The following is a 27958-nucleotide window of genomic DNA, read 5'->3' as shown; positions in this document are numbered from 1 at the left end:
CCAGCTCGGAGAATGCTATTGTGATTTAGCATTTATGCAGTTTGCATATAATTCGACAAGAGTCTGAGTATGTCGGAAGCTATTTCGACCAGACACTCAAGCAAGGGTCTTTTATATGTTCTCGAGGTTTTACCTTAGATTTCGAGGATGAAATCTTGTAAGGGGGGGGGGGGAGAATGTAGTGACCCGTATCCGTGATTAACGATTAATGAGTAAATTAATTATGTAATCATGTTTGGATTATGTAAAACATGATTAAGGAAGTCCAGGAGGATTAACGGAGCCCAGAAATGGATCCAGGACACTCAAAATTGGTTTAGAAGGTTCCAAGACTCGAGTGGGATAGGAAGCAACGATCCAGGATCGGAGCGTCCGATCGACGATCGGAACATCCGATCAAGAACGGAGCTTCCGATGGCTGTCGGTGACAGGTGTGTGGTTGCATGTGGACCAAATTGACACGTGGCGAACGGAGCGTCCGATCGTGGAACAGAGCTTCCGATCTGCTGGAACGGAACGTCCGATCGAGGAACGGAGATTCCGATCGACGTCTATAAATATAGGGTCCAAGCTCCTCATTTCTTGCCAATTCCGAATTTCTCTCCTTCGCACTAGTAGCTCTATTTTGGGCTTTGGGTACTCTTATTTTAGAGTTGGAGTAGGAAATATACTTTAGTATAGTCAGACAGTTTCTGACATAGTAGCGAGGCAGTGCTCGTGTAGCGGAGCAGTGCTCGAAGCTGTGGAGCTGCAGCAGGGGTGTGCCCTAGTTGCGGGATAGTCGCCATCAGTGGGCTGACGACGGCTACAGGTATAGCTATGGTCTCCTTAAATTATTTAGGAGTATGCAATAGCTTAGTTAAGGCTTTTAGAGCTTATTGAATGATGCATGGATATTTGCATTGTAGAGTTGATGATAGGCTTGGAACCTAGAGTGGGACTGTAGTAGCCCGAACCCTAATTGAGTAATTAAAGGATTAATGCTAATTAAATAAATTGGAGATTGGACGGATCGGAAGCTCCGAAGGGACGATCGGAAGCTCCGATCGGGATCGGAGGCACCGATGATATTACGTCATCCATGACGTGTGGCTGGATCGGAAGCTCCGATCAGGACCGGAGGCTCCGATCACCCTTATCCGGAATCAACAAATGATATTTTGACACGTGGCAGATCAGGATCTTCGGAAGCTCCGATGGCAGGATCGGACGTTCCGATCCAGGTTCGGACGTTCCGATCGAGGATCGGAGGCTCCGATCGTTGTCTATAAATAGAAGGCCGAGACTTCATTTCTCCTTGCCAATTCCGGATTTCCTTTCTATTTCTAGTCATATTCGAGCTGTTCTAGTCTTCTTAGGCTTGGTCCGGAGGTCGGAGAGGCGTTCGGTAGTCGTAGCGGAGTTGTGCCCAAGTTCTGGAGGCATCGACATCAAAGGGCTAACGACGGACGAAGGTATAGCTTTTGCTTCCTATAAATATTTAGGAGTATGCAATAGCTTAGTTAAGGCTTTTAGAGCACTGCAATGATAGTAGTATCATTTCGCTGTGTAGGCGGACTTTAGGCTTGGACTTAGAGCTGGTAGTGCCTACCTGGTATTTGAGGTACGAAAGTACTGTTCGAGATATCCTGACTGAGTATGCATGTATTATGTGACCGCATGATTTATATGCCATGATATTATGCTGCATTCATTTGCATCTTGCTGTATCTCCTTCGAGATGTCTGTTAGTAGGGTTGTACCCTATCCTGTTAGTGGATGGACTTCCATCGATTTGGGTCCGGTGTTTCCATGGTTATCTCGGTATGGGAGCCACCTCCTGAAGCGACGGCACAGCGTGCTACATACCAGGGCCCGGTCTATCTCTGTTATCTGATCCTTGTCCTCGAGTCTATAGGGAGTTCACTTTGCATGCATGTATACTCATACTCTCGCACTGAGCGTTTTAAGCTCACGTCTCGTACTCTGTATTTTCTGGACACCCGATTCCATGGGGCAGGTTTGCGATTGGACGAGGAGGGTGGATCCAGGAGGGGCTAGTCAGTGGTTGGCCAGTTGGAGCTTCGTCTAGGATTTATTACTGTTGTTTGGGTTTATACAGCTATTCGATTTGGTTGTATATTATTGGATAATTACAGATTCCTTTTCTTGGGATTGTATAATGTTATTGGTTTCCGCAGTTTTATTCTGATATCTGTTTTATTAAGTTAATTGCATGCATAAGTTCTGTTTAGTAGGTGATCCGGGTAAGGGTCACTACAGGGACTGCTAGGATTTGCCTGTAGTGAGGTACGTAAGTACTGACTAAGATGGCCAGCATGATATATATTATATGTGTTGCATGAGTATGTGCTATATGTTTTACCATGTTTTACGGCTTTAGCACATGCATATGTTTTTACAGAGACTGCATCGGGATGATGTGAGTCATGACAGTTTCCATCAGTCGAGGCGATTCTTCCTGAGGATTCGTGTCTTGGGAATATACGAGTACCACACGGAGTCGCTCTCTAGCCCGGTACTGTGTATTCCAGGCGCCCAGAGAAAGTGATTTAACCCTGATTTTAAAGTCATTTATGTGTTGCATATATTATATATATCATTGCTTTCGTATTGAGCTTAGAGCTTACGTTCAGTCTTTTCTGTATATCTGGACACCCCATTCGACGGGGCAGGTGTAGGTGCAGGATTGAGCACCAGGAGCTTGGAGTAGCCAGTGACCAGTGAAGACAGCAGGATTTAGCTGTAGGTTTTGCCTTTAGGGTTATTTATTTCGATTGGGTTGTATAATCGAATTTAATTAACCGGTTGTATTCTGCCGGTCTGTTTTTATTTAAGTCTTCTGCAGCGATTTATTTAATGCATGTTTAATTATGCTCCTAAACTCTGATCAGGTAGTGGATCCGGGCTGGGTCGCTACAGGATATGCTTTTAAGCGAAGGGTAGAGTGAGCAGTCGAGTATTCGAGAAGTGGTTTCAAGTGCTCAAGTATGCAAATCTTTGTAAGCGTAGCTCTATATTTTCTTCTAAGTAAGCTCTGATATTTATATCAGCTTGTTCAATGTCTTCTTCCTTTTGAAAATGGTAGGAAAACGTCTAGAGTGTCAGATATCAGTCCTTGATCTGTGATATGTGATAATATCTTTTGAATATCTGTACTAGAAGCGCCTTAAATTGTCTATTCAATGTGTCGTCACATTAAATTCTATTTATGGTTTTCCTTACTTTATCAGATGGCTCCTTAAATGTTTCGTCCTTTGCATTTAAGTTGTCTTCTCAACTTTCTGAGAAACTGGGAATTCGTGACTTCTTGAATACGGTAGATATCCTGTCAACTTGTGAGTTCAGTAGATATCCTTGCTTTGATAACCCAGATCAGTTGAGAATACGTTGGTTGATGTTCTTAGCTTGGATATCTCTTGGTCAGCTAATATATTGGAGTCGGTAGACTACTCTTGAACACATGTTTTACATGTAAGCGACAGCCGAACTAAAATAACTAAGTATTGTTTTGTTATCACCAAAATTTAGGATTCAACACATTCATAGGTTTTTTTTGTACAACAAGCATATGGAATTACGCCCGTAAACTTTCATTCTTTGGATAGCCGCTCTAGAGCTCATCCCGAAGTGCATACCCCGTGTAACCATCCCATGAGCCATGTTTGGATAGCCGCTCTGGAGCTCATCCCGAAGTGCATACCTCGTATAATCACCACAAGACGCATAAATCCTCAAAATATTTTTCCATGTAACGTAGCATTCATCTTATCATATCATTTTGTATCATCGTAAAATCATGCTCATAAAACTTCTCATGATTCTAACATGCTTACAAGCTTCAAAACATTTCATGAGAAGTTAGTTTTCAATAGAAAGTCAGATAAACATGAATTACATAACTTGATCGATCCACGTGAGGCATTTCATCCATCCCGGACATCAAAAACTTGAAACTTTTTCAGAAACTTTCTTAAAAATAATTAAAATATATTAAAAATATCAAAAACATGATTTTTAGGACCCAAAAACACGTAAATATGGGATGGGAAGCCCGAGCCCTATGCCCGGCCGCGCTGCTCCTGCAGCGAGGCGTGCCGCCCAAGTGCAGGAGCCGCGGCTGATTTCTGAAATTTTTCTTCTTTTAGACATATTTTCAAACCCTACAATGTTTTGGAACACTTTTCCATCAAAATCTCATTCAACGCCATAAAAACTTCAAAATAATTCATACCAAAACACCCAACAACTTCAAAGATTTTTGAATCAAAACCTTCCTTCAAACTTTTACCTTAAAATATGATTTCTTTCCTTCAAATCATTCAAAACTCAATAAACTTGAACCGAATACATCAGGAATGCTTCACGTAACATAATCAAGCAACATACTCATAAAATTTTCAAGAAAACATGCATAGATCATCAATCAAACACCTAAGGATTTACCTTGAAAATATCTATATTCTTGAATGGGTTTTAAAACAGTAAAAACTTGCTTGTATCGTTTTATTGGAATTAACCTGGGTGGAAGGATGGTCTAGCCTTGACAATGAAGAACCCTAACCCTTGAAATCGTAGTGTTTGAGCGAGAGAAATTTTGAGAGGAGAAAAGGGAGCGTTCAAAATGAGAATTCAGAATAAAATTCTGAACGCTTATTTCTTTTGTGACTAATAGGCTCCAACACAGCCCATTAGTTACATTTTAAAAGCCTTTGAAATTTTTACTCACTCAAATATTAATTTACACTACATCAACTTAAACTTTATTTGAACAAAAAATATTTTCTTAACTCGATGAAAGGCTAGACTCGTCTCTACGACCCAAAATTAAATACCAACCTGAAAACTTTAAAATCATACATATCACATAACATTTCAGGCATTCAAATAAGTCACATAATTAAACATATCAATTAATTATTTTAAATATCATGCATTAAATCATATAATTTAATTAATTTATCGTGATTAAGCTAGTGAACTTTTTTAGACCTTACAACGGATATCCAAATTACCTTCCTAAAAATATTATTTTTTCACTAAGCATTCAAACTACAAGGTTATAAAATTTTGTGGAGTTAAGTATACTATTAATGACCATATTAAGTTAGTAAAAAAATGACATAAACAATCTTATTAACCACAAATAAATAAGAGGGTAAAATTGCTCATAAATCAAACTCATATATTTATAGTTATTATAGTATAGATTAGAAAATTAGATTTGATATTAGAGATATATAATAGAAAAATTAAATCAAATAAGAAAAAAACCAAATAATAAATAGTAGATGCACAAAATTTTAATTTTTTTATTTGAAAGAGTGCATATCAAATAAGAACAAAACTAAATAATAAATAGTAGATGCTCTCAATACCCAATTTCATTGGAAATACACTCTAAATAAAATCGCATTTATAATCTACCTGCTCTCAATACCCAGTTTCATTGGAAATACACTCTAAAAAATGACATTTACTGACATATTTTTAAGGGCACTTGAGGATTTTTTTTATTTTTTTTAGAGTTTCTATTTTTTTTAATCTATTTATTCTACTTGTGGCTATTAGCCAAATATTATATGTAAAATTATTATTTTTTTTAAAAATAAAATATGAAAGCCAAACCAAAAAATATAGACGCCTTTATACCTTCATATTCAAATAAAATCAAAGACACAAAGTTGAAATCAAATTTTTTTTTATATTTAGGATGATGAAAATTAAAAAAAAAACATTAATTTCACAAAAAAATTGGGTAGTCTGTCATAATAAATAACACACATTACCGAAATAATTAAATGCAAACACACGGATATCCAAATTACTTTCCTAAAAATATTATTTTTTCACTAAGCATTAAAACTACAAGGTTATGAAATTTTTTGGAGTTAAATATATTATTAATGACCATAATAAGTTAGTGCAAAAGTGACATAAACAACCTTATTAACCACAAATAAATAAGAGGGTAAAATTGCTCACAAATCAAACTCATATATTTATAGGTATAATAGTATAGATTAGAACATTAGATTAGATATTAGAGATATATAATAGAAAAATAAAATCAAATAAGAAAAAAAAACAAATAATAAATAGTAGATGCACAAAATTTTAATTTTTTTATTTGCATATCAAATAAAAACAAAACTAAATAATAAATAGTAGATGCACAAACGTTTAAATTTTTTTTTTAAACAGTGCATGATATACTTTTTTAAATAAATAAATTACTTAATTGAAGAGTCACATAAATAAATAATAGAAAAACACATTAATTATTTAGTATTAATGGAGAAGGGTAGCAAAGTAAATTAATTATAATAGAAAAGGGTAGCAAAATAAATTCACAAATAAACTCACAATAAATAATGAAAAAACACATTAATTATGTAGTATTAATGGAAAAGGCTAGCAAAGTAAATTAATTATAATGGAGAAAGGTAGCAAAGTAAATTCATAAATAAACTCAGATATTTATATATGTAATGTAATATAATATAATATAATATAATATGTAATAATAATAGAATAGATTAAAAGATAAAAAGCCTTGGCCTAGGCGCTTCATGTATATATGAGTAACATGAAGATATAAGATTTCGAGTACAATGGCTCTAATTTAGAGAATCATATTTGCTCCTTCTATACATGATATGCATTCGGAGAAATGCGAACAGAAATATAATGTTAGAGGTCTAAGCGAAGATTCAAATTCACTGGGTGTAACGCAGAAAAAAAAAAAAAAGAACTGCTGCTTCTAGCCTGTAATTGAAAAAATGAACACTAAGATGAACTTGTCTTACAGAAATGTATGTATACTCATCAGACAATGAATCAAATTTCTTCTTAAATAAATACACAAACCACCAAATTGATGATGTAAAATATACGAAAAAGGAAATTTTCCTAATTTGAACAACATTAAGCATAGTCACTGAGTAAACACAAACAATTCATGCAGACAATCCATAACAGCAAAATCAACACAAGTCACACAAAAAAAATAATAAGTATCCCCAATCCTTTTCACTTTGATGCATTATTTTGTAACTCCATCCTTTGTTTCCGAGGCTGCAGGTGCTTTTGAGTTCTGGGATTTCCCAATTATTGCTTTCTTCGCCTTCCCCAGTGAATGCTTCACCATTTTGATAATATTGTTTGATTGCTTTTGAGTTTTGACTGGAACATCTTCTTTAGGAACATCTTGGGATGTTTTTGTTTCCTCGGAATCTTTAGTGCATGCTGAATGTTGTGCATCAGCATTTACCGCCTCATCATCTTTTTTCTCTTTCTCTAACTTGGTTTCTGTAACTGGTGTTTTTTCTGCTTCCTTCGCTTCTGCCTCGATAATTGTTGCTTCCTTTTCTGTCTTATCACCAAATTCTGCAGCTACGTTTGTATCACTTGAAACTACTGTCTCTTCTATCTTTTCATTTTCTGGGTCCAATCCGATATCCCGGGAAATAACTTCTGATTCGGCTGGTTTTTCTGTTTCTCGTCCACACTCAGCTGATGATTTATTATTAGCTACAACACTTTTTTCTGCAGTTTCTGCTTCATTCTTTTTGGGCTCAATAATTTTCTTTGCTTTTGTTTCAACAGTCTTCTCTAAAACTTCACCAGAGGGATAATATTCAACATCTTTTACTTGAACTTTGATCTCAGGAGTATCTGATTCGAGTTGATCTGAAATTTCAACCACTACGGTTTCCACTTTAGCAGCTTCCACTTCAAGAGGCAACTTGGAATCCTCAACTTTATCAATCCCAGTTTCAACCTCGACATTTTTCACAGGGTCAGCTGCTATAGGCTCTTTTACAGTCGATTCAGTAACTTCAGGTAGCTCAAATGGCTTCTCCTCCACTGAGGGAATAGATTCTGAAATTTTTGAAACTTTCACATCAGTCGGCACGATTGTTTCCACCTCTGCGGCAGGTAACTCTTCAACTTTATTTGGCAGTTTCTCTATCTTTTCTTCAACCGACTCTGATTTTGATTCCTCGGTTTCTGCTGTGCTCCCAGTTGCTATTTCATCATCTGATTTGCATTCGGTACTGGGTTCTGAATTGTTGGTGGTTTCCGATTCAAGAACAGTTGCTTTTGCTCCTTCTGTAATGGGGCTATCCTCTGTTTTAGGTTCTTTTTCGATTGTAGGAAATTCGACTTCCATCTCATCGACCTTCTGTGCCGTTGCAGCTTTTGGCTTTTCATCTGTTCTAATCTCCTCGACTTCTTCAGCTACAGGAGGTTCAGTTTTCATCTTCGCAGCTGCTACACACGCTGGTTCCGCAGCTTTGGGCTCTTCATCTGTTTTAACCTCCTTGACTTCTTCGGGTTCAATTTTCTTCTCCTCAATCTTCTCTCCTGCTGCACACACTGGTTCCTTATGTTCCAGGTTATCTACTTTTTTCAGTTCCTTCTCACTTTCCTGCATTGTAAATTTGTGTGTGATGTCTAAGAATCTCATAACAATCGGGGGGAAATCATCGGCATATGCAAAATAAAGCAAGATTAAAGAAAAAGTGAATTGAATAATAAAAATTTAAGCAGGTTGAAAGTTCTAAAGTAAAAAATTGAAAAGCAAAATAAAGTGATTTAATCAGTGTTATTTCCAGTTGCCTTTAAATTGTCTATTCAAGAAGGTATTTGACAACCATATGCATGCTGTCCACTCATTTATATCGCACAAAATAAGAAGTCTTACTCGTTAATTTGTATGCAACTATTCTCCAGTCCAAATTGAACGTGAAATAATAATTCTACCAGGAACCTGAATGAGTATTGCCAAATAACTGGATTTGGGATAGCCCGACTCGGCTTTCGGCATCTTCATATTAATTCTCTTGGGATTCCTCACTTTTCTAATTTAGACAAGGAGTACAGAAAAAGCAAATCACTGTGTGTACCGGTAACTCTAAATTAAATATCACTTGGTCAAAGTGAGTCCAATTATAAAAGTTTAAAGAAATCAAGAATTTCGTGATCGAATACCGTCGTAACAAGAACCATGAAACAAGAATTCGGCCACCAAATTTCATGAAGATATACACACACCTAAAGTACTGGGAACAAAACGAAAAAAAAAAAATAACAACAGACCTTAGAAGCTGCGGAATTGTCTGATACAGAAGCCATGTTGTGAATTTAACAAAGATCTCTTCACAACTGAAACTACTACAACTAATATGTATTAACTTCAATGTAGAGAACAATAAAAGAAAGGAATGACGTGATTAGCAACAAGAAGGAAATTAAAAAAAATAATTATTAAATAATCAAAAGCAGCAAAGTGTACAACACATTGGTTAAAGAAAGTAGAGCCACACCCTGAAAAAAGGAGACACGCATTGTGGAAATTATAGAAAATATGCACATGATCGATGATCTGTCACCATCCTACGAGAGAGATGGAGTCGAATTCTTAGGTAGTGTTTGGGAGAGCTTTTAGGAAGCACTTCTCAGCTTTTCGTTAACAATATTTTACAAAATTTTAAATTTTTGTCAACGAAAAAGCTGAAAAGTGCTTATTACAAACTCTTCCAAACACTACCTTAATATCTTTCTCGATATTTTGTATGATCTTCACATACCATAAGTAGACATGGAATCCTCAGGCTCCATTTTGTGCTGGCTACACGAACATTGAGTGTAAAAATTTGTCGAACAACAAAAAGTACTCTATTTTATGTTGTATTTTTCGCTATACGAATACATTGCATTATGATTTTAAATTCTTATGATCCAAACTTATGAGAGCCCATAATTTTGAAGTAATGTATAAATTTTTGGATGGCGCTATCAATGGAAAAGTGCCAAGCTTTATAATGGGGACCATAGGAGTTAATTTAAGGCTTAATGTTAGTTGTCTGATTTTGTTGGTGCATGAACATCCCAGAAATTTAATTGATTAATTAATGGAGATTCCTTTGTTTAATTAATTGGGATATTGTTGCTAAGCGCCAAAACATTTCCTTTTATTTTTTTAAGTCGATAAGAGCTGAATCGGCACATTATAAGCAAATAGTAGATTATTTTCTCTATACTTTGCTTTGGAGTTCAATTTATGTCCGTTTTTATTTTAATTATAATATAAATTAGATAAATTTATAAAAAAGAGTCACTATTTCCAAAACTTCAAGGTAGATCAATAATTTTGTATTATCTTAAGTTGACGAAGCTGGAATTGTGAAACCCCGTATTTTTTTAAAAATGTTGATTATCTTGAAGCTGATTGTACCAAGATAAATTAAAATCAAGAATATTGAAAGTTTGCATATCAATATAAAATATATGCAAGATAAGTATATTAGATTATCTGAGATCTAGAGTAATCAAATCTTGGAGATAGAGTCCTATTCAAATTATGAAACCTAGGTATCCTAGTTGATCTTGACTACTATTGGTGTCTATAAATAGACTATCAAACCCTCATAAAAGTCACACCAAAACTTCTCTCAAATCTCATGTGAGACAAGAGGGAAGAGTAGGCGAAACGTTGCAGAGATTTTCTTAAGTTCGAAAACGCAGCACTACATCCAGAATTCTTCGGTGATGCTAACTAGAACAGAATCCGATCTCCACTGTTTTGATTATAGCATACGATGTTATCAATACGCAGTTCAAATTTCAGCCCGATCGAACGATTATAAATATTCCTATTTTTTTTGCAAGAATTCTGCACAGATTCTACTCGGGAAAAAATAGCTTATGTTCGTGGTCTAGAAAAGGATACAAACAACATTGAAACCTGATCTCACCGTTCAAAATTTAGATAGCGTCCTTAGGAATATCCCGTACAGATTTCATGTTGATCTGACGGTTCAATATGTCTATGACCTTTCTGCAAGTTGACTGAGGTTTTGAAAGATTAGTGCTGCACCAATCCGAGTAATTCAAGGGTTCACGTAGAGATCCGGTATAGTAGCCCAATTCCATTTTTACAATATTAATTTGATTAAATGAGTTTGGAACAAGTAAAACATAACTAAGGGATTTTAATTAAGTCAAACGGACCAAGAAATCGGATCCAGAACGTCCAAAAATGATAAAGAAACAAATTTGGGTTTGGGTAGTTCGGATGGTCCAAACTACATAGCTTAAGTAGGTTCGGAAGGTCTGAAGGGTTCGAAAGGGGCGATGGAGTTCGGAAGCTCTGGGGATATCAGAATGTCCGAAGTATGATCGGAGCTTCCGACCACAGTTAGGCATGCACATTATCGACGTGTCAATTTGTTCGGACACGCAGAAGTTCGGAGCTTCCGAAGATGGAGATCGCAGCTTCCGATCTTTGCATTTATGCAACGTGGACTGCATGCGAGTTTGAAGCTTCCGAAGAGGAGTTCGTAGCTTCCAAACTCTGTCTATAAATAAGGCATCCGAGGCTTATTTAAATGATTTTAATTTTCCAACTTATTTATTTAAAATAACTTAAGTTTAGTGGTTAGTTATTTAAAATTATTTTAATTGCCTAACTTATTTATTTTAAATGCTTATAATTGTCCAATTTATTCTAAAGGTTTTTATTACGCTTGTGTATTTATTTAAATGACTTTTAAAAATTTATTTAGTTTATTTAAATTATTTTAATCGCTCTGTTTATTATTTAAATTTTTTACTTATCATTTTGACATCAAAATATTTAAATATTTATTTTAAAAGAATTCTTGAGTTTTTAAGTTCAGTGGCTTCCGGTTCCTGCATGAGGTGATGGTGGATTATGACGGTAATTATTAGATTTGCAAGATACGATATTTGTGAGAATTTGAGGAAAATAATTCAAGTTTTTATTTTTGAGATCTTCCGGGTGACCATAATCGCTTTAAAGGCATTTTTTAGTTTATTTTTTATTTTTGTTCAAAAAAAAAGTTAGAATTTTAAAACTCGGCAAATGAAATTCAATTCTTAAATTTTTAAACTTAGGGATTTTTAAAGGGGCAAAGTTAAGTTGTGCTAAAGTTATAAAACTTGGACTAGCACTTTTATAAGTTATAAAAGTAGCACTTTTAAACCCAACACACACACATACTTATACATACATACACATATACATATACACTTATATCCCTACACTTAAAACACAACACAAATTAAAAACCTAGCCCCAATTCCCCTACAAGCCGCCACCCTCATTTCTCCCTTCACCTCAACCATCGGCCACCTTCCTCTTGGCCATTTCGGCCGCCGACGCCGCCAAACCACCACCACCACTGCCGGAGCTTGAGCCCAAGGAGGTCTAGCAGCTGATACTTTGAAATTCCAGCTGGTCTTCATCTCACTTTCTTGAGTTTTTGAAAGATAGGCAAGTATATATCCATCTCTTGGCCACTATGCAAAGCTATTATATTTTTATGCCATGTTCTTGCCAAATTTCAAAATATGTCAAATATTATGAGCTAGGATTCAAATTTTTGAGGATTTTCAGTTGGCATGTATGTATTATTTTGAAATTTACTTGTGCTTTGTTGTTAAAATGAGATATGAGATGATTTGGGATATGAGACTTGGCTTGTATTGCATAAATTCTAAATTTCAGAAAGAATTCAGCAAGGTATTTTCCTTAATTTCTAAAATAAAAGAAATTAGATTTTCGTTGAGATCGAGGGGCATGACTCTCGAGTGCATTGCGATGCGGGCACGATACATCCCTTCGACCTATGCTGGTCTTCCGCAGAAGTTATTTAAGTGAAATGTTTTGAAGTCTTTTATTCTGTTTATTGGGTAAATGCAAATGTAATAACTTTTAGATTTGTTTGTTGGCATGTAAATATCAAATTGTTAAACTTTGGATGTTTGTGACGTCGAACCTCTTCCTTTAGGTTCTCGTTCATTTTCTCGGTCCACATTATCTGTGTTGTTGGTTGCATTTTAGTTTGCTGTCTGAGACAGGTGGGTTTCTAATAGTTACATATAGGTAATGCCGAATTATTTTTTAAAAATCTGCATTTTTATTTAATAATTAATTAAATTAGAGGTTAGGGTCGTTTCAGTTGGTATCAGAGCATGGTTCTGGTTTGGGTTGTGCCTACTGTCGGTTGCAAGAAACTCGAGAAGTCTCGCCTCAAAGTCTGTATGTTTTAATTAATTTTATATGTTAGTCGTATTTGTGTTACTACTTTAAATGTTTTGATGTCATGCATTTTTTTAAAAAAAATTAGATGTTTAATTTATTTAAATTTGTAGTTCAGTGTTTATTTTTGTTTAAAAATTTCTTATAGTAATTTAAAGTGTACCATTCAAATGTTTATTTTTATAGTTGGTGTACCAATATTCCTTTCAGTTTTAGATAGTACGTGGAAGTTATTTGAGATATTAGGTAGTGTTAACAATTTTTGATGAAATTGTAGGAGTTTTTCAAAAAATATTAAACTTGTGCATTAGGAGATATTAATTTTTGCGCCATTGTTGTAATTTATTCTCTTATGAATGGATTTTAGTCGGATACAACTAAGTGCATATTTTTTTAGAAATTGATAGACGTATTTTTTTCAGTTAAGTTAATGAATCGAAACTCGTGCGAAGACTTGAGGTACATACCTTGTATTATATTATGGATAGCCTGAGTTTTATCTTGTTTCCGGGACAAATATGACTTTTGAACAATAGTGAATCGGTTACGAATTAGCCTTTAGATTATATGAACTATTATTCCGATCACTATTTCATTTTTCTTCTTTTGTTCTCATATCCATTGCAGCATATACCTTTGAATATCCGAAATCTCTTTGCGCATCCTTTGTACATTTATGGATTCGTATGACATCAATCAACATCCTATTCTGCTACACTGAAATTGGTTGAACTTTTTAATAAAATCTTATTCGTATTTCACATTCCTTGAAAATTTTTCTCCGGCTCTAGAGTCACATGTTAATGTGAGTGAGTTCACATTGTATTTTAATGGTGATCTACTTATGTTGTGTGGTTGACATCTGAATATGTCTTATGACTATTTCTCCTTGATTATTGACTTGTGTGGATTTATCTTTATTGAAGTCACACTGATTGCTCTTGATTGTGCTTTGATTGTTTGAGCATGATGTCATTACCCTGGATGAGTGATCACTAGATTTGTTATCTTATTGTCTCCTATTCATTATTCTTGGTGTAATGACCCGGTTTCATTTTTACAAGATTAATTGAAAAAAATGGTTAAATATGTATTAGAGGCTTAATTAGGAATTAATTGGAAAATTTTTTGAATTTTTGCCAAGGGAAGTTCGGAGTGTCCGAACTCAGGATCGAAAGGTCTGAAACCTTCGGAGGCATGAATCAGAGTATCGGAGGCTACGGACAGATCAGACCTTCCGAACCAGGATCGGAGCATCCGATCTCAGTTAGGCCATGCAAGTGTTGAGGTGTCAAGGTTGAACGGACATGCAGCAGTTCGAAGCCTCCGATGTAGGGATCGAAGCGTCCGAACTGTGCATGCAGTGACGTGTTGCGCATGCAAGGATCGGAGCGTCCGATCTCCCGATCGGGGCGTCCGATCTCCGCCTATAAATAGGCCCTCCAATAATCAAAATTTTCACACCAATTCCAACCTCCTATCTTGGTCTTTAGAGTATTCGAGGTGTTTTGGGGGTGTTTCCAGCCTTCCTAGGCTTGGTCCGGAAGTTAGCGAGGTGCTTCGAGGTTGCGGTGGAGAGGTGCCAAAGTTCTAGGGCAGTCGTCATCAAAGGGCTAACGACGGACGCAGTGCGGACTATAGGCTTGGAAATAGAGCTGGTTTATCTTGCCTAGTATATTAGGTACGGAAGAATTATTCGAGATATCCAGATTTAGTATGCATGTATTATGTGATTGCATGATTTATATGATACAACATGTCACGACTGTAAGTTGCATACATGAGCATATTGAGCCTTTATCCTAGCGGTATCCTGTAGTAGGGCGCTCACCCTACGAGTTTGTGGATGGTTATATGTAAGTCTTGTGTCAGGTCACCATTATGGTTGGACACTCGTACTAGTATCAGGTCACCATTATCCATTGGGTATATGAGTCACCTCTTGAGGCGATGGAGCAACGTGCTATATACCCTGGGCCCGGCCTATGAGTTTGTTTCTTGACCTGAGTTTCTTGGTACCCTGTTCACTTGCATACATTGTGGGGACCTCGGGTTGCTAATCTCATTTTAGGACAGTTAACAATTAATTAACAATCAATCATACCTCAAAAGAATAATCAACCCAATAAATAATTTTTTTTAAGATTGCACCTCGATCGATCGGTTAAATCCTACCGATCGATCGAGCAAGAAATTCCAAGTCTCGGGTTTGAGCAAATGTTGGCCTCGCTCGATCCGTTAAATCCTACCGATCGAGCGAGCAAGAAAAATCAAAGTTTCTGCTTGAAAAATACAGGCCTCGATCGATCGGTGAAATTCAACCGATCGAGCGGCCTCTCTGTCCAGAAAAACAGCAGAAATGCTTTTGCTGTCAAAGTTTGTAAAATCCAATCTAAACACTTCACAAACCAACTCAATTTCTGGTTTAACAAGTCTAGAACATGCATATATACATAAACCAAGTCTCAAGCATAAATCCATGCGTTTATTACATCAACCATATAGTTAAAAAGACATTAAACTACAAATTACACAAATTGTCATAAGTGTACTTCAAACCATAATCCTTCTAACAAGTTTTGATGCTATTCAGACTATCATACTTCAACTAAAACCCGAGTCCACAATCGCTAAATCTCGCTCCCAAGCTATCAATCTTGTCTTTGACTAGCTCCTGCCCTATCTATTGTTATGCACACATACAAAACAAAACAGCAGCCGGAAACATCCGGTGAGAATACAATATCAGTATAATCAACATATATATGCGTTAATGTAAATCATATCGAACCTAAACATTTCATCTCAAGAATAGAGTAATCAAACGCATACATATCTATAGAATTGATTCATATAACGTCATTGCCATCAAGATTCGTATCCGATCTTGACATGGATATCCATCTATCGTAGTCGTCTGACTCAAAAATAAGGTTCATCAAACCTTGGCAAGAATCAATTCATATAACATATCATCTCATATCAAATAAAGATCCACTACCTGTGATGGATCGACAACATCAGTTATAAAACGATAAAAATAACCAAGTATGTGATTTTAGCGGGACAACTCAAGAAGCTTCATTCTTGAGTTTCAAATCCCTGACTTGCGATGTCGTCTTATACCTTCTGGTTTTCTCGGTTTTGGAACGCTTCAATATGAAACATAAGATCAAAACATTCTTATCAATATTTCTTCAATTCTATCATTCCAAAATTTGTTCAAAAGCACCATTAGATCTTCAATCAAGATCACTTCAAACCTTGACTTCTTCTTCTTTGGTTCGAATTCAAAGTTCTTGAGTCGTTAGCCTTCAAACTAGTATGAAATTGAAGAATACAAATGCCACAACATCAACAATATCTCAAAGAACATCCCAGCTCAATCATAGGCTATCAAAACGGTCTCAAAACATGAATCGACAGCGTAGCGATTGAAAATCGGTAACCGAGATAATATCGAAACCATTATAACTTCATATGCAACTTCTAATCAATTCATCTCAGTCATAAACCATCGAAAACCAGCATAATCATGAATTATACAAGTCGAAACACCTGCTGGAAATCATAACAACACAAACAATAGTCGTTCGTCGATTCGATTTTGAATATACAAAGTATAAACGTTTCAGAACATGCATAGAGCATAAAAATCTGATCTCTGCAATATTTCAATCTTCAAAAAATTCCAAAATAAATAGAAACTTACACCAAATCAAAGTCCTCGTCGCAAGGATTCCAGAACTATTTTCGGAATTAAATTCAGACAATTGGATCAAAAGATACGAGGATTTGAAAATCAAATATCAAAGAAAAGAAAAGGTCTCGACTTCTTGCTTCTGAAATTCTGAACAAAGTCTTCCACTTACACGTAAAAAAGGATGACTAAGCAAGGAAATAAGATAAATGCAACCAAATTACATTTTAGTCCCTCAATTCTTCATTATTTGAAATTCGGTCCTCGGCCCTAATTTAATTCAATTTCAATCCTAAATAATTTAAGAATATTAGAATTTAAATCGAAACTCTAAATATTCCCAAATTAAATATACTCGGATTAAAATTAAATAATCTCGTATTAAATCAAATAATCTCGGGCCTTACATTTCTCCCCCACTAAGACATGAGTTCGTCCTCGAACTCATAAGCAATCTAAATATGCAGTCTGTATCCACATAAGAATAAAGAATAACAGAAAACTGAATAAGAACTCACATCAGTGGAATAGATAGAGAAATCTCTGTCTCATGTCTTCTTCAGTTTCCCATGTCGCTTCTTCAACTCCGTGCCGACTCCATTGAATCTTCACCAATGGAATGGTCTTTGTTCAAAGTTGTTTTTTCTTCCTATCAAGAATCTGAATTGGCTGTTCAAAGTAGCTAAGAGTTTCAAGTAATTCAGCTTCATCAGGTTGCAAGATATGAGATTCATCAGGTTAGTACTTTCGAAGTATCGAGACATGAAATACATCGTGGATACCAGATAAAGATATAGGAAGAGCGAGTCGATAAGCAAGATTACCTATCTTCTCGAGTATCTCATACGGCCCAATAAATCGTGGAGATAACTTTCCTTGCTTGCCAAATCGGACTGTGCCCCTGAATGGTGAAATTTTCAAGAACACTCTATCTCCCTGATCAAATGATAATGATCGACGTCTGATATTTGCATATCTGGCTTGTCTATGCTGCGCTGTTCTCATTCTCTACTGAATCAACTTTACCTTCTCAGTCATCTGTCTGATCATATCTGGTCCCAATTCAGGTACCTCTGACACATCATCCCAATACAGTGGTGATCGACACTTCTTTCCATATAGTGCTTCAAATGGAGCCATCTCAATACTCGTTTGATAACTATTGTTGTATGAGAACTCCACTAGTGGTATTGAGTCTTGCCATGTACTAACAAAATCTAACGCAACAGCTCTAAGCATATCCTCAAGAGTCTGAATAGTTCGTTCATATTGTCTGTAATTTTGAGGATGATAAGCGGTACTCAAATGTAAATGCGTACCTAGAGCTTGCTGTAGGCTATTCCATAAGTGCGAAGTGAATCTCGGATCTCGATCAGATACAATCGACTTTGGCACACCGTGTAATCGTACCACGTCTCGAACATATAAATCTGTCATCTGATCATGACGATAAGTCATTCGGTATGGAATAAAACATGCATATTTCGTCAACTTGTCAATGATCACCCAAATAGCATCGCATCCTCGGGATGATCGTGGAAATTTCGTCACAAAATCCATGAAAATGTGGTCTCATTTCCATTCAGGAATTGACAAACTCTGCAATAAGACACCTGGTTTCTTTCTAGAAGCCTTCACCTATTGGCAATTTAGACATTTTGATACAAATTCAGTCACATCAGACTTCATTTGTTTCCACCAGTACTGCTTCTTCAGATCGTTGTACATTTTCCTGCCTCCAGGGTGAATGCTGAATCTACTGCTATGAGCTTCTTTTAGTATCTGCTGTTTCAAATCAGAAACATCTGGAACAACTAGTCGGTTATTCACATACAATACATTATCGGTACTGACATTATACGCAGATTGATGCCCTGATCTGATCATTTCAATCGACTTCTAAACACTTAAGTCTGATTTATGTGCTTCTTTAATTCGAATCAACAATTCAGGCTCAACACTGATAGCATATACTCCCATCGGCCTCCTATATGTCTCAAATATATATCCAGAAATACAGCAATCTTCAATCAAATTAGATACACCTAAAGTAGACAAAGATAAAACACATACCTTTCTACTTAGAAAATCTGCTGCTGCATTCAAATTCCCTGGATAATATTTGATTTCACAATCGAAATCTTTCAATAAATCGAGCCATCTTCTTTGTCTCATGTTCAGCTCAGACTGGGAAAACAAATACTTAAAACTCTTATGATCAGAAAATATTTTAAATTTCTCACCATACAAATAATGTCGCCAGATTTTCAACGCAAAAACAATGGCTGCCAATTCAAGATCATGAATTGGATATCTGATTTCATGCGGTTTCAGTTGTTGTGAGGCATACACAATAACATATCCTCTCTACATCAAAACACATCCCAAACATCGGTGAGAATCATCGCAATAAACAATAAAATCACCAGTACCTGAAGGGATTGTTAAGACTGGTGCTGTAGTCAACCTTTTTTCATCTCAAGGAAACTAGCTTCACAAGCTTCAGACCAAATAAGCGGTGCATTCTTCTGTGTAAGCTGAGTAATAGGCTTTGCAATAGATGAAAAGCCTTTGATAAATCGACAGTAATAACCAGCCAAGCCCATAAAAATTTGGATTTCTGGCATAGACGTCGGTCTTTGCCAACTAATCACAACTTCAACTTTGCTCGGATCAACTGAAATACCATCTCCTGACATAATATGACAAATAAACACGACTTTCTGCAACCAAAATTCACATTTTGACAACTTGGCATACAATTTCTCTTCTCGAAAAGTTTTCAACACAGTTCTTAGATGGTCAGCATGATCACACAGATTCTTAGAGTATATCAAAATATCATCGATAAATATAATCAAGAAGTCATCTAGATACTTTTGAAATACTCTATTCATCAATACCATAAATACTGCTGGTGCATTCGTTAGACCAAAAGTCATGACTATAAATTCGTAATGGCCATACCTGGTTCTAAATGCAGTCTTAGGGATATCCTCATCTCTTACCTTCAGTTGATGATAGCCAGATCGTAAATCAATTTTTGAATATAATGACGAACCCTGCAATTGATCAAATAAATCATCTATACGAGGTAAAGGATATCGATTCTTTACCGTTGCTTTATTCAATTGCCGGTAGTCAATACATAACCTCATCGATCCGTCCTTCTTTTTGACAAACAATACCGGAGCACCCCAAGAAGAGACACTCGGTCTAATATATCCTTTGGCTAAAAAATCTTCAAGTTTCTCTTTCAGTTCTTTCAATTCAATTGGTGTCATACGGTAAGGTGCTTTCGAAATCGGTTGTGTACCTGACATCGATTCTATACTGAAGTCTACCTCTCGAAACGGAGGCAATCCCGGAATCTCGTCAGGAAAGACATCAGCGAACTCATTAACCACTGGCAAATCAGTCAATTTCGGGCTAGCTTTCAATACATCAACAGCATAGATAAGAAATCCCTCTGCCCCTTTCTACAATAAATCAGTCATAGCAAGTACAGATATCAAAGGAATTCTAGCTCGTGAATCCTTACCATAAAACTTCCACTCGTCAGCCATTTCTGGTCTGAACCTCACAAATCTTCTGGAAACAATCAACTGTAGCTCTGTACTTGGTTAGCATATCGATACCGACTATACAATTAAAATCAGACAAACCAAGCACAACACAATCCAGTTCAATTTCATGACCCTCAAACTGCAATGTACAATTTCTTACAGACTTTACTGATATAATACCTCTTCTCAAAGGTGATGAAAAAGACACTACATTGCCTAAGGGTTCAACGGTAATTCATGTAATGTGAAAAATTGCTTAGATATAAATGTGTGTGATGCACCAGTATCAACTAATACATAAGCAGGATAACCATAAATAGAGCAGTTACCTGCAATCACATCATCAGGTGCAGCTTGTTCTTGCTCCTCTGTCAATGCAAACAATCTGTCTTGTTGTCTTGGAGGTTGATTCACTGTTTGATCTCCTCCTCCTCCTTTACTCTGTGCTGCGGGTTGTGGTTGAAACGGATGCACAGAGGATCCTTGTCTCCCAGCCTGTGCTACTGGTCTAGACGATCCAGTACCCTGTGCACTTCCAGAACCACGCTGTGGGAAAACTCGTGCAAAATGTCCAGTTTGATTACAAATATGGCAACTACCAAAAACCCCTCTGCTGTAGCGACCCGAATCCATAATTAACGATTAATGAGTATGTTAATGGTGTGAACATGTTTTGCATTGTTAATACATGATTAAGGAAGTTTCGGTTGGATTAACGGACTTCAGAAATGGATTCAGAATGATCGGAAATGGCCCGAAGGATGACCAGGAACGGAAGAAACGTTTATGAACAGAAGAAACGTTCTAGCAGCTGATGTCATCCGTGATGTCAGCAATATTACATCATTGCTTACGCACTTGATGGGACATCGGAAGCAACGATGGGGATCGGAAGCAACGTTCGTCAGGCAGAACAGACGCAACGTTGAGGAACGAACGTTCCGTTTAGTGTCTATAAATAGAGGGTCCGAGAGCTCATTTCTCGCACCTCTTTCCTCTCTTCTCTCTCGACTTCTAGGCTTTCTAACTGAGATCTAGGGAGATCTAGGCATCCTATTGGGATTCCGAAAGTGGCGCAGCGATCTAGACGTCGTAGAGGAGCTGTGGCCTAGTTTTGAGGCTATCGACAGCAAAGGGCTAACGACGGACGCAGGTATAGCTTTGGCTTCCTAAAAATATTTAGGAGTATGCAATAGCTTAGTTAAGGCTTTTAGAGCTTAATTATTGATGCATGGGTAATTTCATTGTAGTAGCAGTAGATTGGACTAGTAAGCTTGGAGTCTAGACCAGCGGAGCTAGGTTTTGACCAGCAGTGTTAGAGGTACGTAAGTACTGACCGAGATAGCCGGCATGATATATTTGCATGTATGTTGCATGAGTATGTGCTATATGTTTTATCATATTTTACCGCTTTAGCACATGCATGATTTTACGTGTGACTGCATCCGGAGAGATGTGAGTCATTGACAGTCTCCATAAGGAACAGTGATCTCATGTTGGACTTGAGTCAGGTATGAAAGTTTCCATATGAGACTTGTATCCTGTTTTGGATTCGGGTCAGGATGAGGTTGGCTCAGCCCTGATATAGAATATAACAGTACCCCGCGGAGTCGCTCTCTGGCCGGTACTGTATATTCCTGGCGCCATGAGCAAGTGTTTTACCTGGGATTTTAAATCATATGTGTGCACATATTTGTACATATATAATTGCTTATGTATTGAGCGTTATCGCTCACACCCCTGTGTTTTGGTATTGTGGTGTACCTTTTGGCGGGGCAGATTTGAGGCTAAACGGTCCAGGCGGCTCTCAGCAGGATTGAGGATCCGAGAGTATGAGGTTTTAGAGGGTAGGGACTTGTTTACCCTAAACCTTCGATTTGGTTGTATAATGGTATTTTTACACTTTTGTTATTGTCGGTTGTATTCTGCCGATTGGAATTTTTGTATTTTAAATTATCCGCTCCTTACGCTTTAAGTATTATTGCATGCGCATTATTATAACTCTGATTAGATAGTGGATTCGGGTAGGGTCACTACACTTTTTGGTATCAGAGCGCATTGCACTGGGAATTTCGTAAAAGCGGATTAAGTATGTAACACCCAAAAAATTTAATACGTAAATTTGCATGCGTAATTAAGAAAAATAATTATTTAAAGTTTATATTTGGGTTAAATGACATTTATGTGTTATTATGTGAATTATATGCATAATTTAATTTATTTTAGCATTTAACCCGCTATTTTAGAATTTTTAGATTTTTAAGGAATTATTGGTTTTGATCGCGTAGACGGGACCGTGGACGGACGAGATACCAAAATTCTTAGCCAAAAATATTTTATGAGTTTTATGAGCCTTAAAATAATATTTTAAGGTATTTTGTCAAGAAAATTTTAGTATTTAGTTATATATTTATTTAAGGGATGATTTTTAGCCAAAATAAGTCATTTTAATGATTTTTATTAATATTTAAAAATTACCTATTTTAATATTTCGGGATTTGAGTTTTAGTATCAGATTATTATTATTATTAGGAGTTTTAAATAAAGTTTTATTGGTATATTATCTTTATGTTAATTATTATTAATTATTTAAACCATTATCTACTCAAATAAAACCTAAAATCAATCCCTATACCGATCAAACACATTCCTAGCCGCTTCCCACCCTTCTTCATCAGCTTCCATCATCGTTTTTGACAGAAAACATCAACCCCTGATAAGTGTATTTTATACACTTAATTTATATATGATTTTAATTATTAGTTGTTTGTTTCGAACAGATTTATGTGGGTGTTTTGTTGTTTTTGTGAGTGTAGAAAATTATTGATTTTATGTGGAAATGAGAGAAAAAAGGAGAAAAGAAGAATAAAAGAAAAGAAGAGAAAATTGAAGAGAAGAAAGGAACGTTCAGAGAAAAGAAAAGGAACAGTGTTGGGTTTCTTATTGGGCTTAAAAGTTTAGCGCTAAAACAAGCGCTGATGAGGAAGGGAAGAAGAGCTAACACGCAATGCTATGTTTCTGAAAGAATTGAGATTTCGAGTTGAAGGCGCGCCCGCGCCGTTCTTAGAGCGCCCACCCTGATCGAGATTTGGAAATTTTAATTATTTCGGGCAATTAATTCTTGGGCTTGATTTTGTGGGCTTTTGTGCACGCTATAAAAGGATTTTTGTCAGACTTGAGAAAAGGAGGAGAGCTGCCACACACACATTAGAATATCAGAAGGTTTGATCGAGAGATTTTCCTGGAGATTTTCTAGAGCTCAATTGAAGAACAAAGACGGAGTTTGATCGACCGGACACGGCGTCGACGATGGATTTATTTCTTATCTTTTTATTTTATTCTGAATTTATGTTGAATTTTCTGAACATGTTTTGTTTTATTCAGAATTTTATTATGAACTAAATTTGTAGAGTCTAGAGGTCAGATGGAACCTGGTGTAGACACTGTCATGAATTCTTGATTTTATTGAATTGAATTTCTTCTAGATTAATTGTTTTTTTCTAGAATTGATTGTCTTTTCAATTATCTGATCAATAATTGATTTGTTATATTTATTTGAAATCATTGCTTGGGAGAGGGAATTTTGAATAGGACATTAGAACTACACTGTTAATTATTTATACAGCTCGGGATAGTGTATGATTTTAACAGAGCTTTTAAAAAGAACATTGTTTTGTGATAGATCACTGCGATAAATTCTTAATAGGAATATTGGAATTGAATTGTAGTTGATAAACATTATTTGTTGCTCGGGAGAGGGAAATAATACACGTAAGTGTTCTTGGCTATTAATTCTTTGAAATTCATGAAGATTAATTAATTAGGATTGATTGTTGTTGAAATCAGGTGAAATCTATACCTCTAGACCATTTTTCTCTGATTGATTATTCCTGAAAGTTGTGTGCGTGCTATCTAAAATCATCTGATTATTAATTTTACTGCAAAATTCTCAAAGTTTAATTTTCTAGATAAAGTTTAGACTATTTTAATTACAAGCACTGAATACTTTCATTTTAATCCCTGTGGGATCGATATCTGATTTAATCACTATATTAAAATTTGACACTCGTACGCTTGCGAGGAATTTTCACAACAAGTTTTTGGCGCCGTTGCCGGGGAGTAAATTTTGATTATTTTTTAGTCTTGTTACCAATTAGTCTAGATTTTAATTTAGAGTTTTTATTTTATTTCATTTTAAGTTACTAAATAATTTCTTTTAATTTTAATTGCAGTGTATGCGACGATCTCAAAGCACCAATTTTGATTGATGCTTGGCGAGTAAAAGAGAAAGGGAAGATCTAACACCGGTGAAAGTCGGGCTGATGACTTTAAACCAAGCGCTACTTGGGAGGCAACCCAAGCATTTTTTTTTCTTTTATTTTATTTGCATTTAATTTTCAGTTTAATTTATTTTTTTATTTAGACTTTTTTAAGTATTTTTTATTTTTAATTTTTGAGCTTAATTTTTCTTAATTTTCAAAAATTTGTAGGCTCCAGAAATCTCAAATTCGAGCTAGCGGCGCGCCCGCTCCATTTATCGAAGCGCCCGCGCCTTACCTGGACGAAATTGGAGTTGTTTTGCGACTTAAAGGCGCGCCCGCGCCACTCCATTCGAGCGCCCGCGCCTCCCCTTCGTTGCACTGATACACGAACAGCGCATGACACCTGCCTAACTTGCGCCAACAAGATCACCAAGCGCGATAGCTCTTCCACCAGCATAATCGCGCCCCTACAGGTTTCATCAGCGCTGCATCCTAGCGCTAACGAGCTCTCCAACTGCGCTCCATACAGCGCTATCGCGCCATCACCATTAGCACAAGTCCAAGCGCTATCGCGCTCCCCTCTATAGCGCATCCTGTTGCGCTATCGCGCCTCCTTCAGGCGCCATCCAGCCTCGCGCAACATCTCATGCAATCGCGCTTCTACCAGCTGCTGCAACCATGCACTCCAAGAAAGATATACCATGCGCAAAAGTGCAGCTTTACATGCCCTCCCAAATCGCAATCGCGCGCTCCATTAGCAAGACTATGCGCCAACTAGCTCTCCAATAGCGCAGCCTCATGATGCTTGATTGTGTCTCTAGCTGCTACAAATTGTGCCCTCCACCGTGTCCAACAATCACCAACAATGTTTCTCCTCCTGTTAACCAGTTGCTACACAAGCGCTGATGAATAGCTCTATCTCGCGCAACAAGCTTCCCGAACAGTCCTTGAATCATGCTTAACAGTGGACCTGTCCTACTTTTAGGTTCCATTGGATGATCATGTTGTGATTATTCTACATTCTCCGTTGATGGCCGGCTTTTGATGGTGCTATACATGTTACAAATTAAGTTCATTCTATGGAGATCATGATGATTACATCGAGTACTGATGCTTGGTGTCGAAGGTACGCGTGCCGTGTCCCTTGTTCTTTTTCTTGTTTGTTTTTAATCATTAGGGACAATGATTACATTTAGTTTGGGGGGGTGAATCAATGTTTGATTTAGTTGTTTGGAATGTTTGATTTAGTTGTTTGGTTGAAAGTTGAGTTTTGAATTTCATTGATATAATTTTTTGTTGAGTTTAGTTGTTGTGTTAGTTGAGTTGAGTTTAAAGAAGTCAAGAAAGAAATGGATGCATGGCTGATAAAAAATTTTCTGCTATAACTGAAATCCATGATTGTCTGCCTATCTGACAAATATTTTTTGAAAAAAAAAAAATGGAACCAATTGGATGAACAATTTCCTATATACTCTGTGATTAACACTTGAATCTGATTTTTGCGACATACAGACATAGATATGATTGAGGCATTGTTTGAAATTTTGGGCCTACTTTTCATTGAATTTATCCTTAGTTGCCTATTTGAGCTACACGTTTATTAGTACATTGAGGTACGAGAAAATCTGAATTTTTTGTGAAAATCATCGTTAACTGCTGATGATTATTTTTTCTGCACTGATTGAGATTTGTATGATTTAATTGTGGATTGATACTTGTCTAGAACTAGTTCGAACACTCTTCGAGGCGAAATACGGGCAATATTGAGATTAGGGATGATTTAGGCAATTTTTCTGAATTCGTTTGAGCCTTTCAAGCTACCTATTTTATATGTATCCCTAGTACCTTATTTGAGCTTTATTTAAAATCGAATGGCATGCGTGTAAACGTGTGATTAAACCCCCATTCGTCATTATTTCAAGGTCCTACATTGACTACCTGAATAGCCTATACACTATTTCCTACCTTTAAGGGAGTAATTTAAATGCTAAAATGTTGTATGCTTCTAGTTTTATTTGTGAAAAATGGAATGGTGTGGTGGATGAATTGAAAAGAAAAAAATAAAAAAGGTAGTAGAAAAAAATTGATGAAAGTTGAAAAGAGTTGTGAAAAATTGATGAAAGTTGAGAAAAAATTAATGAAAGAAAGTGAAATAAGTGTGAAATTGTGAATGAAAGGAGTCAAAATTAGAGTTTGATAAAATTATAAATTACTCTTTATTTTTGAATTCTTATCCTTCGTTTGTAGCCATGAGCCAGGCCTTACATTATAAGCTTATTAAGTCCTATTGACCGAGTCTCAGTTACCCAATATAATAGTGGAGAAGAGTTGCGAGAATTTAGCCTATGGACTATTGATTGATACTTTTAATGATTATGAATTTTGATCAAAACACGCACACACTATTATTCTTTGCATTTACCTAATTGTGAGTGTTTTGATTTATATCCTATATTTGATCCTATGATACCTTGAAAAGTCCTCATAATCTATGAATGTTTGAATTGAACTTGGAGAATGGTGTTTTGAAATTGAGTTGCGGAGATTGTGAGTTTATGCGGTTATTATTTTGTGATTGGCTAAAACTTTCAAGTGTTAGCAGGTGTGACATGATTGGATTTGATATTTTTGAAATCATTGATGAGGCCATTGCTCCATATTATTTCTTGACTATTCTTGTTGGTTTGATAGAATGAGTTTTTGGAATTTGTATTTTAATAGTTTTGCTCGGGACTAGCAAAAGTCTAATTTTGGGGGTATTTGATAAGTGTATTTTATACACTTAATTTATATATGATTTTAATTATTAATTATTTATTTCGAACAGATTTATGTGGGTGTTTTGTTGTTTTTGTGAGTGTAGGAAATTATTGATTTTATGTGGAAATGAGAGGAAAAATGAGAAAAGAAGAATAAAAGAAAAGAAGAAAAAATTGAAGAGAAGAAAGGAACGTTCAGAGAAAAGAAAAGGAACAGTGTTGGGTTTCTTATTGGGCTTAAAAGTTTAGCGCTAAAACAAGCGCTGATGAGGAAGGGAAGAAGAGCTAACGCGCAATGCTATGTTTCTGAAAGAATTGAGATTTCGAGTTAAAGGCGCGCCCGCGCCGTTCTTAGAGCGCCCGCCCTGATCGAGATTTGGAAATTTTAATTATTTCGGGCAATTAATTATTGGGCTTGATTTTGTGGGCTTTTGTGCACGCTATAAAAGGATTTTTGTCAGATTTGAGAAAAGGAGAAGAGCCGCCACACACACATTAGAATATCAGAAGGTTTTATCGAGAGATTTTCCTGGAGATTTTCTGGAGCTCAATTGAAGAACAAAGACGGAGTTTGATCGACCGGACACGGCGTCGACGAC

General features: G+C 36.2%; 1 protein-coding gene across 3 annotated transcripts; it reads right to left on the bottom strand.

Annotated features, from left to right (window-relative positions):
• Nucleotides 1-6820: 6820 nt before the first annotated feature.
• Nucleotides 6821-9322, bottom strand: LOC140864406 (uncharacterized). Of its 3 annotated transcripts, none has more exons than XM_073268576.1 (3): nucleotides 9106-9322; nucleotides 8777-8867; nucleotides 6821-8434 (listed from the first exon to the last, which is right to left on the bottom strand). In XM_073268576.1, exons 2-3 carry the CDS (start codon nucleotides 8837-8839, stop codon nucleotides 7046-7048), a joined length of 1452 nt encoding a protein of 483 aa, XP_073124677.1. In that variant the 5' UTR covers nucleotides 8840-8867; nucleotides 9106-9322; the 3' UTR covers nucleotides 6821-7045. The 3 variants fall into 3 exon arrangements, with proteins under 3 accessions (XP_073124677.1, XP_073124679.1, XP_073124678.1); XM_073268578.1 differs by having other exon boundaries at nucleotides 8711-8867; nucleotides 9106-9163; XM_073268577.1 differs by lacking the exon at nucleotides 8777-8867.
• Between the last annotated feature and the right edge of the window lie 18636 nt (nucleotides 9323-27958).

The sequence above is a fragment of the Henckelia pumila genome, chromosome 4 (genome assembly GCF_033568475.1).
Source record: "Henckelia pumila isolate YLH828 chromosome 4, ASM3356847v2, whole genome shotgun sequence".
In the NCBI taxonomy this organism is placed as follows: Eukaryota; Viridiplantae; Streptophyta; class Magnoliopsida; order Lamiales; family Gesneriaceae; genus Henckelia; species Henckelia pumila.
The sequence above is the reverse complement of the archived record's forward strand: the minus strand, read 5'-3'. Positions and strand labels throughout refer to the sequence as shown.

Excerpts from the sequence above, each read along its gene's own strand:
- LOC140864406 (XM_073268576.1), bottom strand. The coding sequence starts at position 8,839 with ATGAAGATGCCGAAAGCCGAGTCGGGCTATCCCAAATCCAGTTATTTG. Across the intron at positions 8,435-8,776 it reads ATTTGGCAATACTCATTCAG|GAAAGTGAGAAGGAACTGAA; the intron begins GTTCCTGGTAGA and ends TTTACAATGCAG.